Below are 12267 nucleotides of genomic sequence, written 5' to 3'. Positions count from 1 at the left end.
TGTCTTGAAATATTAATTTCAAATTCAACATTTATTTACATAAGAATACCTACATCTTTTACTCAATTGCTTTTTATTTCCTCTCAGTCAGACAGTATGTGAAACAGCAGTGCTGCTAGCATTGATAAACATCAGGTTCATATTGGCTTTCTTACAGTATGTGTGCTGTGAAGTAGTAGCTAGGCCATTAGGCAGCTGTAAGTGGTCAGCGCTAAAAGGTCAGCGGAAATACAAGATGGGGAGGGAAACCAGGAAAATGGCAGAAGAAATGTTTTGTGTCTGTGTTTACGAGGTAGGATCAATATTCATGACGGAAGCTCTATTGATAAGAGTTTAGAGCCTTTGGCTGTTGTTGAGGTCTTGGCTGCAAGGCCGGGCGGTAAATGTGTCATACCAATAGTGAGGTCAGTGATAAGATATTTACATAGTCAGAGTCTGATTAATCTTTTGGTAAACCCACTAATATAGCTATTGAACGAAACTATTCCACAGCCACTATTAATTTTATTTGACACAATCTTATCTTTCACAGAGTACTTCTTTTTTTTCTCCGTCCCTTCTGAAAAACATCAGACTGTTGATAGCGTCTCGTATGTGTGATTTACCGTTTACATTTTAGCGCACACTTTTATCCAGAGCGACGTACAGGAGCAACTGGGGTTAACTTCCTTGCTCAAGGGCATATCGGCGGATTTATCACCTGTCGGCTCAGGGATTCGACCTTTCGGTTACGGGCCCAATGCTTTTAACTGCTAGCCTACCGGCCACCCTGAGTTGTGTGCAATCTGGAGGAATTAAGTGATATCCGTTGTTCCCTGGAACATGGACAGTAAAGTTGTATTGTACATTGTATATCATGTGCAGCATACACACCACCACTGACATACACTACAACACTATCTAGGAGTCATATATATGAGGCCCACCTGGTAGAGGACGACCCAGAAGAGGAACAGCACGATGTAGAGGATCTTGTAGACCATCACCTTCCCAGAGAAGCTGACCACAAAGAACATGGAGCAACAGAACAGGATCCAGTACTTCACCAGGGTTCCTTTGACCGCTGAACCCAGCATCTCCATTATGGGAGAGGTTTCCCCTTCATCCGCTGAGGGAGAGGAGGAGCACAATGTAGAACATGTCACCGTACCTGGGTCAAGGTTCAAACACCTATGAGTTAGAGAGCACTGTTAAGTGAAGCTTGTTATAAACACCTAGGAACAATATCATATCCATTTATAATGCATCGTAACTGAATTAGAGAACGTGACTTTATCAATGTAAAGCCATGAAGGGGGCATATAAAGAGAGGAGTCCATACGTGGGAGTACTTTCACTTCCTCCAGAGACTCCTCAGACTCCTTGAGATCCTGCTCTTCCTGTTTCTCCTTCTGTTGTTGGCGGAACAGCAGCCAAAAGCTGAAGGTGTACAACACCTTGCCTCCCAGGTGGATGCAGGGTGCTGGGTAGATGGCCATGTCAAAGTCCACCAGCACGGCATGCGGCAGGCCAGGGTACAGTTCATCCCGCCGCAGCCTCAGGCCGCTTAGGAAGGCGAGCAGCAACAGCAAGGTGCCGTACACCGCCAGGAAGGGAGCGCTCATCATGGCGTAGCGCCGGCGGTCACGCATCATCCAGATCACACACGACCACACCAGCAGGGCGAACGTCAGCCAGCTGTTATAGGTGATGCTATACACCTGAGTGGTTGAAGGAACACGGGAGGCATGCCACACATCTTATAGTCATACCCATGTTCAAGCTCAAAGAATGCAAGGTAATGTGAAGGTAACGTAGCTCTATTCAGTTAGACATTTAAAGGAATTGTTTTCAGAGAGTTAATTGTTGAATGACTAATGTCTACACCAAAACCTTAATAGCGTCGTGGAAAGGAAGTGGTTTACCATCATGATGATGAGTGCGCTGATGTAGCTGTGCTTCATGATGAACAGGCCAAACACAGCCAGTCCACTGGGGCCATTCTCTTCCTCGCTCATAGACACCTCACTCCTCCCCTCCCTCATAGACAACTCACTCCTCCCCTCCCTCATAGACACCTCACTCCCCCCCTCACTCATAGACACTTCACTCCTCTCCTCCCTCATAACCTCACTCATCCCCTCCCTCATAGACACCTCACTCCTCCCCTCCCTCATAGACACCTCACTCCATCCCTCCCTCATAGACACCTCCCTCCTCCTCTCCCTCATAGACACCTCACTCCTCCCCTCACTCATAGACACCTCACTCCTCCCCTCCCTCATAGACACCTCACTCCTCCCCTCCCTCAAAGACACCTCACTCCATCCCTCCCTCATAGACACCTCACTCCTCCTCTCCTTCTCTTCCTCACTACTCTCTTCAACCTCCTCCGACTCTGAGAGAGGAAAACAGCAGAAGGAAAGTTACTTTAGGAAAGTTTTTATACCATATAATTGTCATATTTTAAGGCTATGACGTATCAGTTTCTACACTAGTGATGAACATTTATTCAATATTCAATTCCTATCATTTATTCATGACTGGGTAAGATCAAAATATCCAGGTGGATATAAAAAATGACTTCCTATAAGTCAAAACTTTCATTATTCTACCAAATAATGGACCTTGGAGTAGATTTGACTTGGACATTGACAAGGCTGGCAGGTACATACCTTGTGAGGGTGACAAGTCTATTCCTTCGTATTGTGGTGGAGGGTAGCAGTTTGCATACCCTGCCCCTGGCCCTCCCAGCAGTAACCCCATCTCCTGTCCTCTCAGATCATGCCATGATCTGCTCATCAGTAAGACCATTGGCTGCGGAGGAAAAACAGTGTACTAGGAATTTTGGATTTGAAGAAAAGTGATGCGCACCGAATGTACGGTGTCTGCCCAGACATGTAACGTCCCGTTAAGGTAGTTATGACAACACATTGGGAGAGCAGAATGTACCTCCTGCACCTCCTCATCTGGCATGTAAGTTTCCTCATCCGTACTGGTCAGTAGCTGCAAAAGAAAAAATATAATTGTTCCAGAAATCTGTAGAAAATCATGATGGTAAAACTACAGGAGAATGTAGAAAAAAAATAGAACTGTAGTAGATTTCAACACCTCCAGTCGGTCTCCTGAGATGAATAAGATCTTGGAGAAGCTGGGGGGATCCTCAGGGATTTCTACTGGACTCTCAGACTTCCCCAGAGTATCCTAGCAGAAATACACAGACAGCACCATGAAATGACTGACACACAATTAACACCTCCAAAAAAGGATAAACCAGCAGAGTTTTATTTAATCCACAAGACATTGACGGCGTCTGACATGGCACCTTATTCACTATATGGAGCCCTACCCAATTTACAGTAGTGCACTATATAGGGAATAGGGTTCAATTTCAGACGCAGCTATTCACTATGAAGGTCTTAGTTGCATTAGAGTCTCAGTCTAGGTAAAGTACCTCTTCTTCAGTGATGTAGACCCACTTGTGCAGCAAAGACACCATTGTGTAATAGAGGAGCAGCAGCACCATGGGGTTGATGAAGACAGGCCAGCTGACATCTGCCTGCAGACCCAGACTGTATGGCTCAGTCTCATTGGTCCGGATGAACGCTGTCATACCAAACAGCCTGAACAAAACCAGAGGGCGATTAATCTTTTGGGACAGACGACGTAAACAAAAATGGTACCGTAGATCTCTCATGATACAACGGAAAGCGTGAGATAACGAGCAGTATTAGTTCCGGTGCTTCGGACAAATCACGATTTTCTTTCAAATTTCGGGAAGGGGAGGGGACATTTGGCCCATAGACTTGTTTGCTCTTTGTTCTGGTTCCGATCTCTTCTCTTAACACATATGGACTCAGAACTTAATCGAGCATCTGACTAATTACAAACAACATTCACTGTAGATAGATCAACTATATCCTGAAATTGGAAGACGAGCATGTATCAGTTTATGACATTTAACAATGATTTGTATATGCCCGTGTCCAGTGTAATAGAGTGTGTAATTATTTGGTATTTCGACAAGTATGAATAAATACAATCTGTTTTTCAGTGGCTGTTTTTCAGCCAGCAAACTAATATGGTTGAAATGACTGTGTGTATCTGAACAGTCAGCATCCAGCCAGTGTTGCTACATCCTGGTCCTGTGACCCTACCTGGCGTATATGTCCTGTGGGGGTATGATCTGTTGGGCCAGGGGCAGCTGGTACAGGTAGAGGCTCAGCAGGTGACCAGCGCTGAATATAGCCATCATCACACAGAGGGTACTGAAAAACAGCAGGCTGAGGGAGCGGAGAAACACCCACCACCACACCAGGCCTAGGAACGTCCCGAAATACACTGCCGAAGTCAGGGAGGGTAGGGCGATGCCTGGTACAGGGGGAAGAGGACCAGTCAAGGGGAGACAGGAGAAGATTATAGTCCCGTTCGGGAACAGATAGTAAATGTGTCTTATTTTGGCTCAGCTGGACAGCAGAGAATGCTGAGCCAATGCAAGACTTTAAGTCTGGCGTGCAAGACAAGTACGTGAGAGTCCAAAGTGGCAGCCTTTTGAGATGTACCTGCCAGCCCCAGTAGTACGGTGACCACTACTTTCCCTGCTGTGTTCATGATGGCGGACAGCAAGAGGCGCAGTCCAAGGGCAAATGCAATGAACTTCTGGACAAACTGAGGAGAGGTTACCGGCGCCGCTGTGATTTCGTCTGAGCTGTCACAGGACAAGCCATCTGTGACATCACTTTCGACTTCAGACTCTGAGTCGGACATCTCCACATCCTGCTTTGTCAAAAGAGCACAAGTTCGGTGGACAAGAAGTTGGCGTTGTTTCGTAACACTGTTTTACTTTCTAACAGATTCAAGCTGAAGGAGGACCATGCTCAAACCACTAGAGTAGAGGTGCTGACATACTGCGTGAGAAGGTGAGGCACCCTACCTTCACATTCTTGAAATCCTTTACAACATATCACCATGTATGATGTACTTTTCTCAAGCTCTCAGGTAAAACAACAATGGTAAAACTATACTGTGAATTGAACAAAAGTGGCAGATGAAATTGGCCATGTGGATACCTCAGGGTCAGAGGGTTTGATGCAGTTCTCGTGGACATTAAGTTGTGGCGCGGGGCACAGCAGCTTCCTGACCAGGCAGAGTATGATGAGCCCAGACAGGAAGAGCCCCAGATCAGGGGCTAAGAGACGCAAAGTGTTCCCTGCATCCACCAAACTGAACCTGGGGACAGAACACAAGACGAATCTGATGAACAACATCTGCATTAGAAACACCACCGAAGTCTGCTTTAAAAAGAGTCAAGAAGATGTGGCCCTACCGTACAATGCCCAAATGGTAGAGAACATTTTCCCAATATTCGTTCTCTGTTGAACAACACAAATATTTCAGATAGAAATCAAGTTTAGTCGTATCAGGAAAATGCCAAAGCAACATCCACCCTTCATCAAATGTTTATTGAATGAGTAAGTAATACGTTCATCATACTCTCCGTGTATTAAAATGCTTAAACAAACTTCTTCTGCCTCTATTTTGGTTGGTGTTCAGCAGCAACTCTGAGTAGTCTGTTGTTAGTGGCTCAGTGAGCTGATAGAGGCTGGTGTTATCTTACCGTTCTGAGGTACGTAGGCAAAAGTGATCTGCATGAAACACTGGAGAGCCAGAAACGTCACGCTGGTGGAACAGATGAGCTGCAGGAACTTCCCTGTTTTTCCTTTAGAAATACAAGACCAGAGACACAGATTAACAGAGGTCGAAAATAATATATTTTCCATTATTTGAGAAACAAAACATATTTCTTCCTTCCAACACGTCAAAGACACATACAAGGCGTTCAGACCAGACTGTCTGCGTTCTGTTATAATCCATATGGGGACCACTACATGTAATTAGGCTGTTACTTTTTATGGCCTTTTCCTACTCCATTTTCCACTATCTTAATGGCTGAGGATAGTGGTGGAGTCTATTGCGGCAATGCAGATCCCATTTGTCTCTATACTCACAGATAGTGAGGCTTCAATGTATATATATTGGAAATATATATTATAGTTTGGTTTTTAATCAAATTAAATGGGAAACAAGCAAATGTTACAGGAAAAGAACATAAATGTTTCTAAATATGACTCTGGCTAAGGCTTCTTACATTTGCTTCTAAATATGAGGGTCACCGGCATCATTTCATCCCTCTTTTCACGATGGGCATATGGACAAATGGAGTGGGTTTTACGCACGTCCAAAAAAATAATGATTAAAAAGGGAGAAGTCCACTCACTGTTTTTATGCTCCCAAACTTGATATTTCAATAAAGCTTTGGGGATTAATATTTATTTCAAAGCAGTCTCATGAGACAATCCATTTATTGATAGGCTGCTATTTGGCGAATGCATTGGGCAGGTAAAAAGAAAATAGCCTTAATTGAGAGGAGAGGCTATGCTTGGTTTTTAATCAAATGAAACGAAAAACAAGAAATATGTTTTTAGAACAACAGCAATATCTATATATAGAATGCAGCCAGAAGCGTGATTTCATAAATTGCATCTATTGTTCCATGGCAGTGTGTGCACACGCATGTCTATACAAAATACTAGGCTCCTGTCAATTGTATCATTCATTGCCTACGTGCGAGGCACATTCAAAAAAAAAGAAAATCCGCTGTTAGTATGGCATTATAGGAGGACTGAGTAGTTTGGAGGCGCGTGTCTTTGATAATCGGACGAGTGGTGCTTTTTGAAAATGGGGATGGATTGTCTAATTGAACCAGCGAAATTAAGTATGCAGTTATGTGAATTGTGAAGCATAAAAAGCATGAGGACAAGGCACCCGCAGTAGACCATTTAAAACCCCTTTATTTATAGGCTACTTGACTAATGCATGGCCAGGATTAAAAGACGCCCCTATGCCAAGTTGTTAACCAGCTTTGATTAAGGGGAGGGTAGGCTATACTTAGTTTTTATATCTAATTAAATTAAATGGGGGAGTGCAAATGTTTTTTTTATGTTGCTAAATACCAGATTCACGATGCAGAAGGCACACCTCTCATTCCAAGTGCACTGTGCATCACGGCTGCGCTTCTACTCTCAAAATCCATGCCATTAGCAACTGCGTTACTGTTAAGACCTGCTTTGGTGGGTTTTTAAAACGTCCCTTTAGCGCTGCAGGAAAATGCCACGTTTTCGGTTGTTTTTAAGGACACACCGGTAAAAACAGGTAAATTGCCGAACCTGGCACAAGGAGTGGAAAATGCTAGTGCGCCAGTTTTTACACGACGAAACTGCAAACTAACCTGCGTTTGACACTTGCGCCTCCTTATCGCCAGCTGAAAATAGAGCTCTTTGTGTCTTACAAGCAGTTTCTGTGATCAAGAGTCTACTAAAGTAGCCAACATGGAACTGGATTCGCCTGAACAGCAGAACAAACTCAATCAAAAAGAAAACACTTGTATTTAGAGGAAAATCCCACTCAAAACTATATTTTGGTATTCCATTAGTTCACTGTTGATACAATCTCAAAAAAGGTTTGCCTGTCAGCAATCAAGTTTTCAAGATAGCCAATGGAACTTAAAAAAACAAAACAGAAAGTGACACAGTATGATGCATTTGATGTGATGTAAAGGAACTATATAGTTTTTTTGTGGTACTTTACTTTACTATTTATATTTGTAACAACTTACTTTTACTGCACTACATTCCTAAAGAAAATATAGTTAGGTTTCGCATGCTCAGGCAGGACAGCAATATGGCCCAATTCCCACACCTATTCATATAACCTGTTGTCATCCCTACTGCCTCAGATCTGTCAGACTCACCAAACACAAATACTGCGTTTGTAAATGATGTCTGAGTGTTGAAGGGTGCCTCTGTCTGTCCGTACATTTTAAAAACAAGAAAATCATGCCCTCTAGTTTGCATAATATAAGGAATTTGATATATAGGATTTCATTTAACTTATTACTTTCACTCAAGTATGACAATGAGTACTATTTCCATCACTGGCGTTTTGCATCATATGATACAAAACACATCATGTGACACTTTCTGTATTTTGAAACGTTCTACAGTGCATTCAGAAAGGATTCAGACCCTTTGACTTTTTTCACATTTTGTTACATTACAACCTTATTCTAAAATGTATTAAAAAGTTTTTCCCTCATCAATCTACACACAATACCCCATAATGACAAAACAAAAACAGGTTATTAGAAATGTTTGCAGTTAAAAATAAAATAAAAATGAAATGCATTTACGTAAGTATTCAGTATTTGGGGAGTTTCTCCCAGTCTTCTCTGCAGATTCTCTCAAGCTCTGTCAGGTTGGATGGGGAGCGTTGCTGCACAGTTAATTTCAGGTTTATCCAGAGATGTTCCATCGGGTTCAAGTACGGGCTCTGGCTGTGCCACTCATGGACATTCAGAGACTTGTTCCAAAGCCACTCCTGCGTTTTCTTGGTTGTGTGCTTAGGGTCGTTGTCCTGTTGGAAGGTGAACCTTCGCCGGAGTCTGAGGTCCTGAGTGCTCTGAAGCATGTTTTCATCAAGGATCTCTCTGTACTTTGCTCCGTTCATCTTTCCCTTGATCTTGACTAGTCTCCCAGTCCCTGCCGCTGAAAAACATCTCCACAGCATGATGCTGCCACCACCATGCTTCACCATAGGGATGGTTTCAGGTTTCCTCCAAACGTGACGCTTGGCATTCAGGCCAAAGAGTTCAATCTTGGTTTCATCAGACCAGAGAATCTTTTTCTTATGGTCTGACAGTCCTTTATGTTCCTTTTACTGAGGAGTAGCTTCCGTCTGGCCACTCTACCATAAAGACCTAATTGATGGAGTGCTGCAGAGATGTTTGTCCTTCTGGAAGGTTCTCCCATCTCCACAGAGGAACTCTGGAGCTCTGTCAGAGTGAGCATCGGGTTCTTGGTCACCTCCCTGACGAAAGTCCTTCTCTGATTGGTCAGTTTTGCTGATTAGACTCAGCCAGCTCTAGGAAGAGTCTTGGTGGTTCCAAACTTATTCCATTTAAGAATGATGGATGCCACTGTGTTCTTGGGGACCTTCAATGCTGCAGACATTTTTTGGTACCCTTACCAAGATCTGTGCCTCGACACAATCCTGTCTTGGAGCGCTACGGACAATTCCTTCGTCCTCATGGCTTGGTTTTTGCTCTGACATGCACTGTCAACTGTGGAACCCTATATAGGCAGGTGTGTGCCTTTCCAAATACATGTCCAATTAATAGAATTTACCCCAGGTGGACTCCAATCAAGTTGTAGAAACATCTCAAGGATGATCAATGGAAACAGGATGCACCTGAGCTCAATTTCGAGTCTGATAGCAAAGGGTCTGAATACTTCTGTAAATAAGGTATTTCTGTTTTTTTTTACTTATAATACATTTGCAAAAATGTCTTAAACCCTGTTAATGCTTCGTAATTATGGGGTATTGTGTGTAGATTGATGAGGGCATTTTTTTATTTAATCCATTTTAAAATAAGGCTGTAACGTAACAAAATGTGGAAAATGGAAGGGGTCTGAATAGTTTCTGATGCCATGTTTTTACTAAAAAGCTTTTCTTCATTTCTGCCCTCCCAAGTAAAGGCCGGTCAATTCTGCTTCAGTATGATGTGTTTAATCTCTCCACCATCTCCCGGCCACTCAAGACAGGGGTGATATCATATTAGCGAGACGAAGAGATGGATAAGGTTCTACGAGGAATCGAAGAGAAAAGTCCAGCATGCAAGAAAACCATTTTACAAAAGCTGACACCACAACTTTTAATTCGACTATATAATTACTAGGTTATACATAATAGATAAGACCATACCGGCCACATCCCTTTACAAAGTACATGACCAATCCTTTAATTCAGCAACTTTATTGATCAATCTAAAATAGAATGGACATGTTGTATGTTGATCAAAATTAGTTGATGAATCACACACACACACACCCACACACAATGTGACAGGGGCCGAAACTGACAGGGGCCAACTCACAGGGGCCGTCCGTGTTTATTAGCAAAGATTCAAACAGTGAGGGCCCTGTAGCTTAGATCAAAATGAGTTGATGCATCACACACACACACCCACACACAATGTGACAGGGGCCGAAACTGACAGGGGCCAACTCACAGGGGCCGTCCGTGTTTATTAGCAAAGATTCAAACAGTGAGGGCCCTGTAGCTTAGAATAAAATACCTTGCAACTTGGAATAAAATCCACCCTATTCTTTATTGTCTACTACTGTACTTGGGGTGCCATTTCCAAGCCAGTGGTGTCCCTCTGAAGTCTTACCTTGCATGGAGATGAGAGAGGGGTTTGGCAGCAGGGGAAGGGTGAGAAAGAAAAGGAAATACACCACAGACAGACCATTGTACCGGAATGATGACGCTACGGAGAGAAAACAAGGATTTTACATTGATGTTAATCTGAATATAATATTGAGGTATGATTTTCATTTCTTGTCCTTGATGCTGTATTTTATGAGATTTTTCATTACGTTGTGTCTGTCCTACTGAAAATCTATATAAATACAGATGAAGAAGAGCTGATAGAAACAAATAGCATACAGTATTATCCATCAAAGAGAAAAGGCATTGGTAATAAAATACTATGATCCATTGCACCTGCTAATTCAAAATGCATTAGTGTTGGACTGAACAAAACTCCATCACACAGTAAACAAGTTAGCAGCTTAAAAAAAACAGTGCGGCTTCTTGGACCAACAATGGCAATGAAACTGACAAGAAAATCACGGGTCATAGATTTAACTTTCTTAATCTTTTACCAATAGAAAACACTCAGATGAAGGAAAGTATAATTTAACGATTAAATGTATTTTTTTTCTTATTGAAATTATAGAAATTGTGATTTTCTTTACTTAATTCTGAACTAGAAAATTAGAATACTTACTGAATGTAATGACACCTTAACTTGTAAAATATGTCTTACATTTTACAATACAATAAACATACTATTCAACAACTTAAACATTGAATTCCCCATTACAGTTTTACAGCAAAGGTTACTCAATTACTGCATGATCACAATATACCATGTTTCTGTGTCCATTCAAAGAATTACCATCAGGGGAAACAAGACATAATTGATTAATCTGCATATTCCCCCAAACAACATGTCTCAAGTACATTTTTTGTGTTTCCCAGAAAGCATCCAAATTGGTGCTTGTAGCAATATTATTAGATCACTTTATAAAGGCAGAATCTCTCAATGTAACTGTGAAAGTCACTACTATGACCTCAAGAACTAACACGTCCACAGTCCTTCTGCTTTGGTGACCGACACTTGAATTGTTACTGTACATTCTTCCAGCCCCATAAGAATAAAATGTAAAAGAAAGGTCAACTTACCTGCAAGCAGAAGAAGAGGTAATACTAAGTTATAGAGGATCCCCACCACAATATCCCCCGCCATGTCTCCTTAGCGTGTGAGAGACACCCAGCACTCTGAAGACAGTCTACTCTCTGGGCTGCTTGTGGTTGCAGGTAACTCCCATCCGCTCATACATCTATCTCCCTAGACCAGGCACAGTGATAAACTAAAAGAATGATCCTGAATGTTCCTGAATTAGAGGTTAAGTCAAAATGAAAGAGTTCCAAGACAAGAGGAGCGAAAACCAAATGGTGTTCATTGGTTTTGGATGCAGACGTGTGTGACTCCCCCTCTATCTAATTTATCTTTCGCTCTCTTATCCCCCCCCCCCCCCCCTTCTCCCCACCCCGCTTTAGTAATGGCCTGTGTCCCAGCTGCAGAATTATTACCCCGATAAGGAGGGAGGCTCCCATAGGAATCTCAATAGATGACTTACGATGAAGTTGTCCAAGAGCCCTGGAGTCCGCAGTGTCATTAGGCAGAGCAAAAACACACTTAGTCACGCAGGTGGCTAGACAGTTTTTTCACTTTGTGGCCATTTGTTTGTATTGTCAATTACTAATACAGAGACCAAGCTCAACAATATGGACCCTCAAAATATAGGACATTGATGTGTTTTTCATAGGTTGTTTTTTCAGCACTTGGCCGGCCTGTGTTTTTTATCACAGCTCATCATCATTTTCTGCTGGCGAGGGAAAGTTTATCTAATATTCATGGCTGTGAGGCCATTAAGAGCCAGTGACTGCAGCAGAAGCGTATGGTGAACACAGCACATTGTCTGTCGGGCAGGAGTGGGAGGGAACACAGGGAACTAGGCTACACATCCAGTAAAACATACTTTTTTAAGGGAGACATTTAATCAAGTCATTCAATTCAATTAACTTGCACCTTCAAATAATCAG

The 12267-nt window shown here is 42.5% G+C and overlaps 1 protein-coding gene across 1 annotated transcript in view; it reads right to left on the bottom strand.

The window, feature by feature from the left end:
- Positions 1-11407, bottom strand: part of LOC129829326 (piezo-type mechanosensitive ion channel component 2-like) — a 31093-nt gene extending 19686 nt beyond the window's left edge. The window contains exons 1-13 of the mRNA XM_055891000.1: positions 11344-11407; positions 10268-10363; positions 5597-5698; positions 5306-5351; positions 5049-5208; positions 4542-4758; positions 4137-4350; positions 3434-3602; positions 3091-3183; positions 2932-2985; positions 1905-2147; positions 1322-1700; positions 927-1108 (exon numbers count right to left, since the gene is read on the bottom strand). Of these exons, the coding sequence (XP_055746975.1) occupies positions 927-1108; positions 1322-1700; positions 1905-2147; positions 2932-2985; positions 3091-3183; positions 3434-3602; positions 4137-4350; positions 4542-4758; positions 5049-5208; positions 5306-5351; positions 5597-5698; positions 10268-10363; positions 11344-11407 (2019 nt within the window). The remainder of the gene's footprint in view (positions 1-926; positions 1109-1321; positions 1701-1904; positions 2148-2931; positions 2986-3090; positions 3184-3433; positions 3603-4136; positions 4351-4541; positions 4759-5048; positions 5209-5305; positions 5352-5596; positions 5699-10267; positions 10364-11343) is intronic.
- Positions 11408-12267: the final 860 nt, after the last annotated feature.

The sequence above is a fragment of the Salvelinus fontinalis genome, chromosome 31 (genome assembly GCF_029448725.1).
Source record: "Salvelinus fontinalis isolate EN_2023a chromosome 31, ASM2944872v1, whole genome shotgun sequence".
In the NCBI taxonomy this organism is placed as follows: Eukaryota; Metazoa; Chordata; class Actinopteri; order Salmoniformes; family Salmonidae; genus Salvelinus; species Salvelinus fontinalis.
This window is presented reverse-complemented; position numbering and strand designations above follow the sequence as displayed.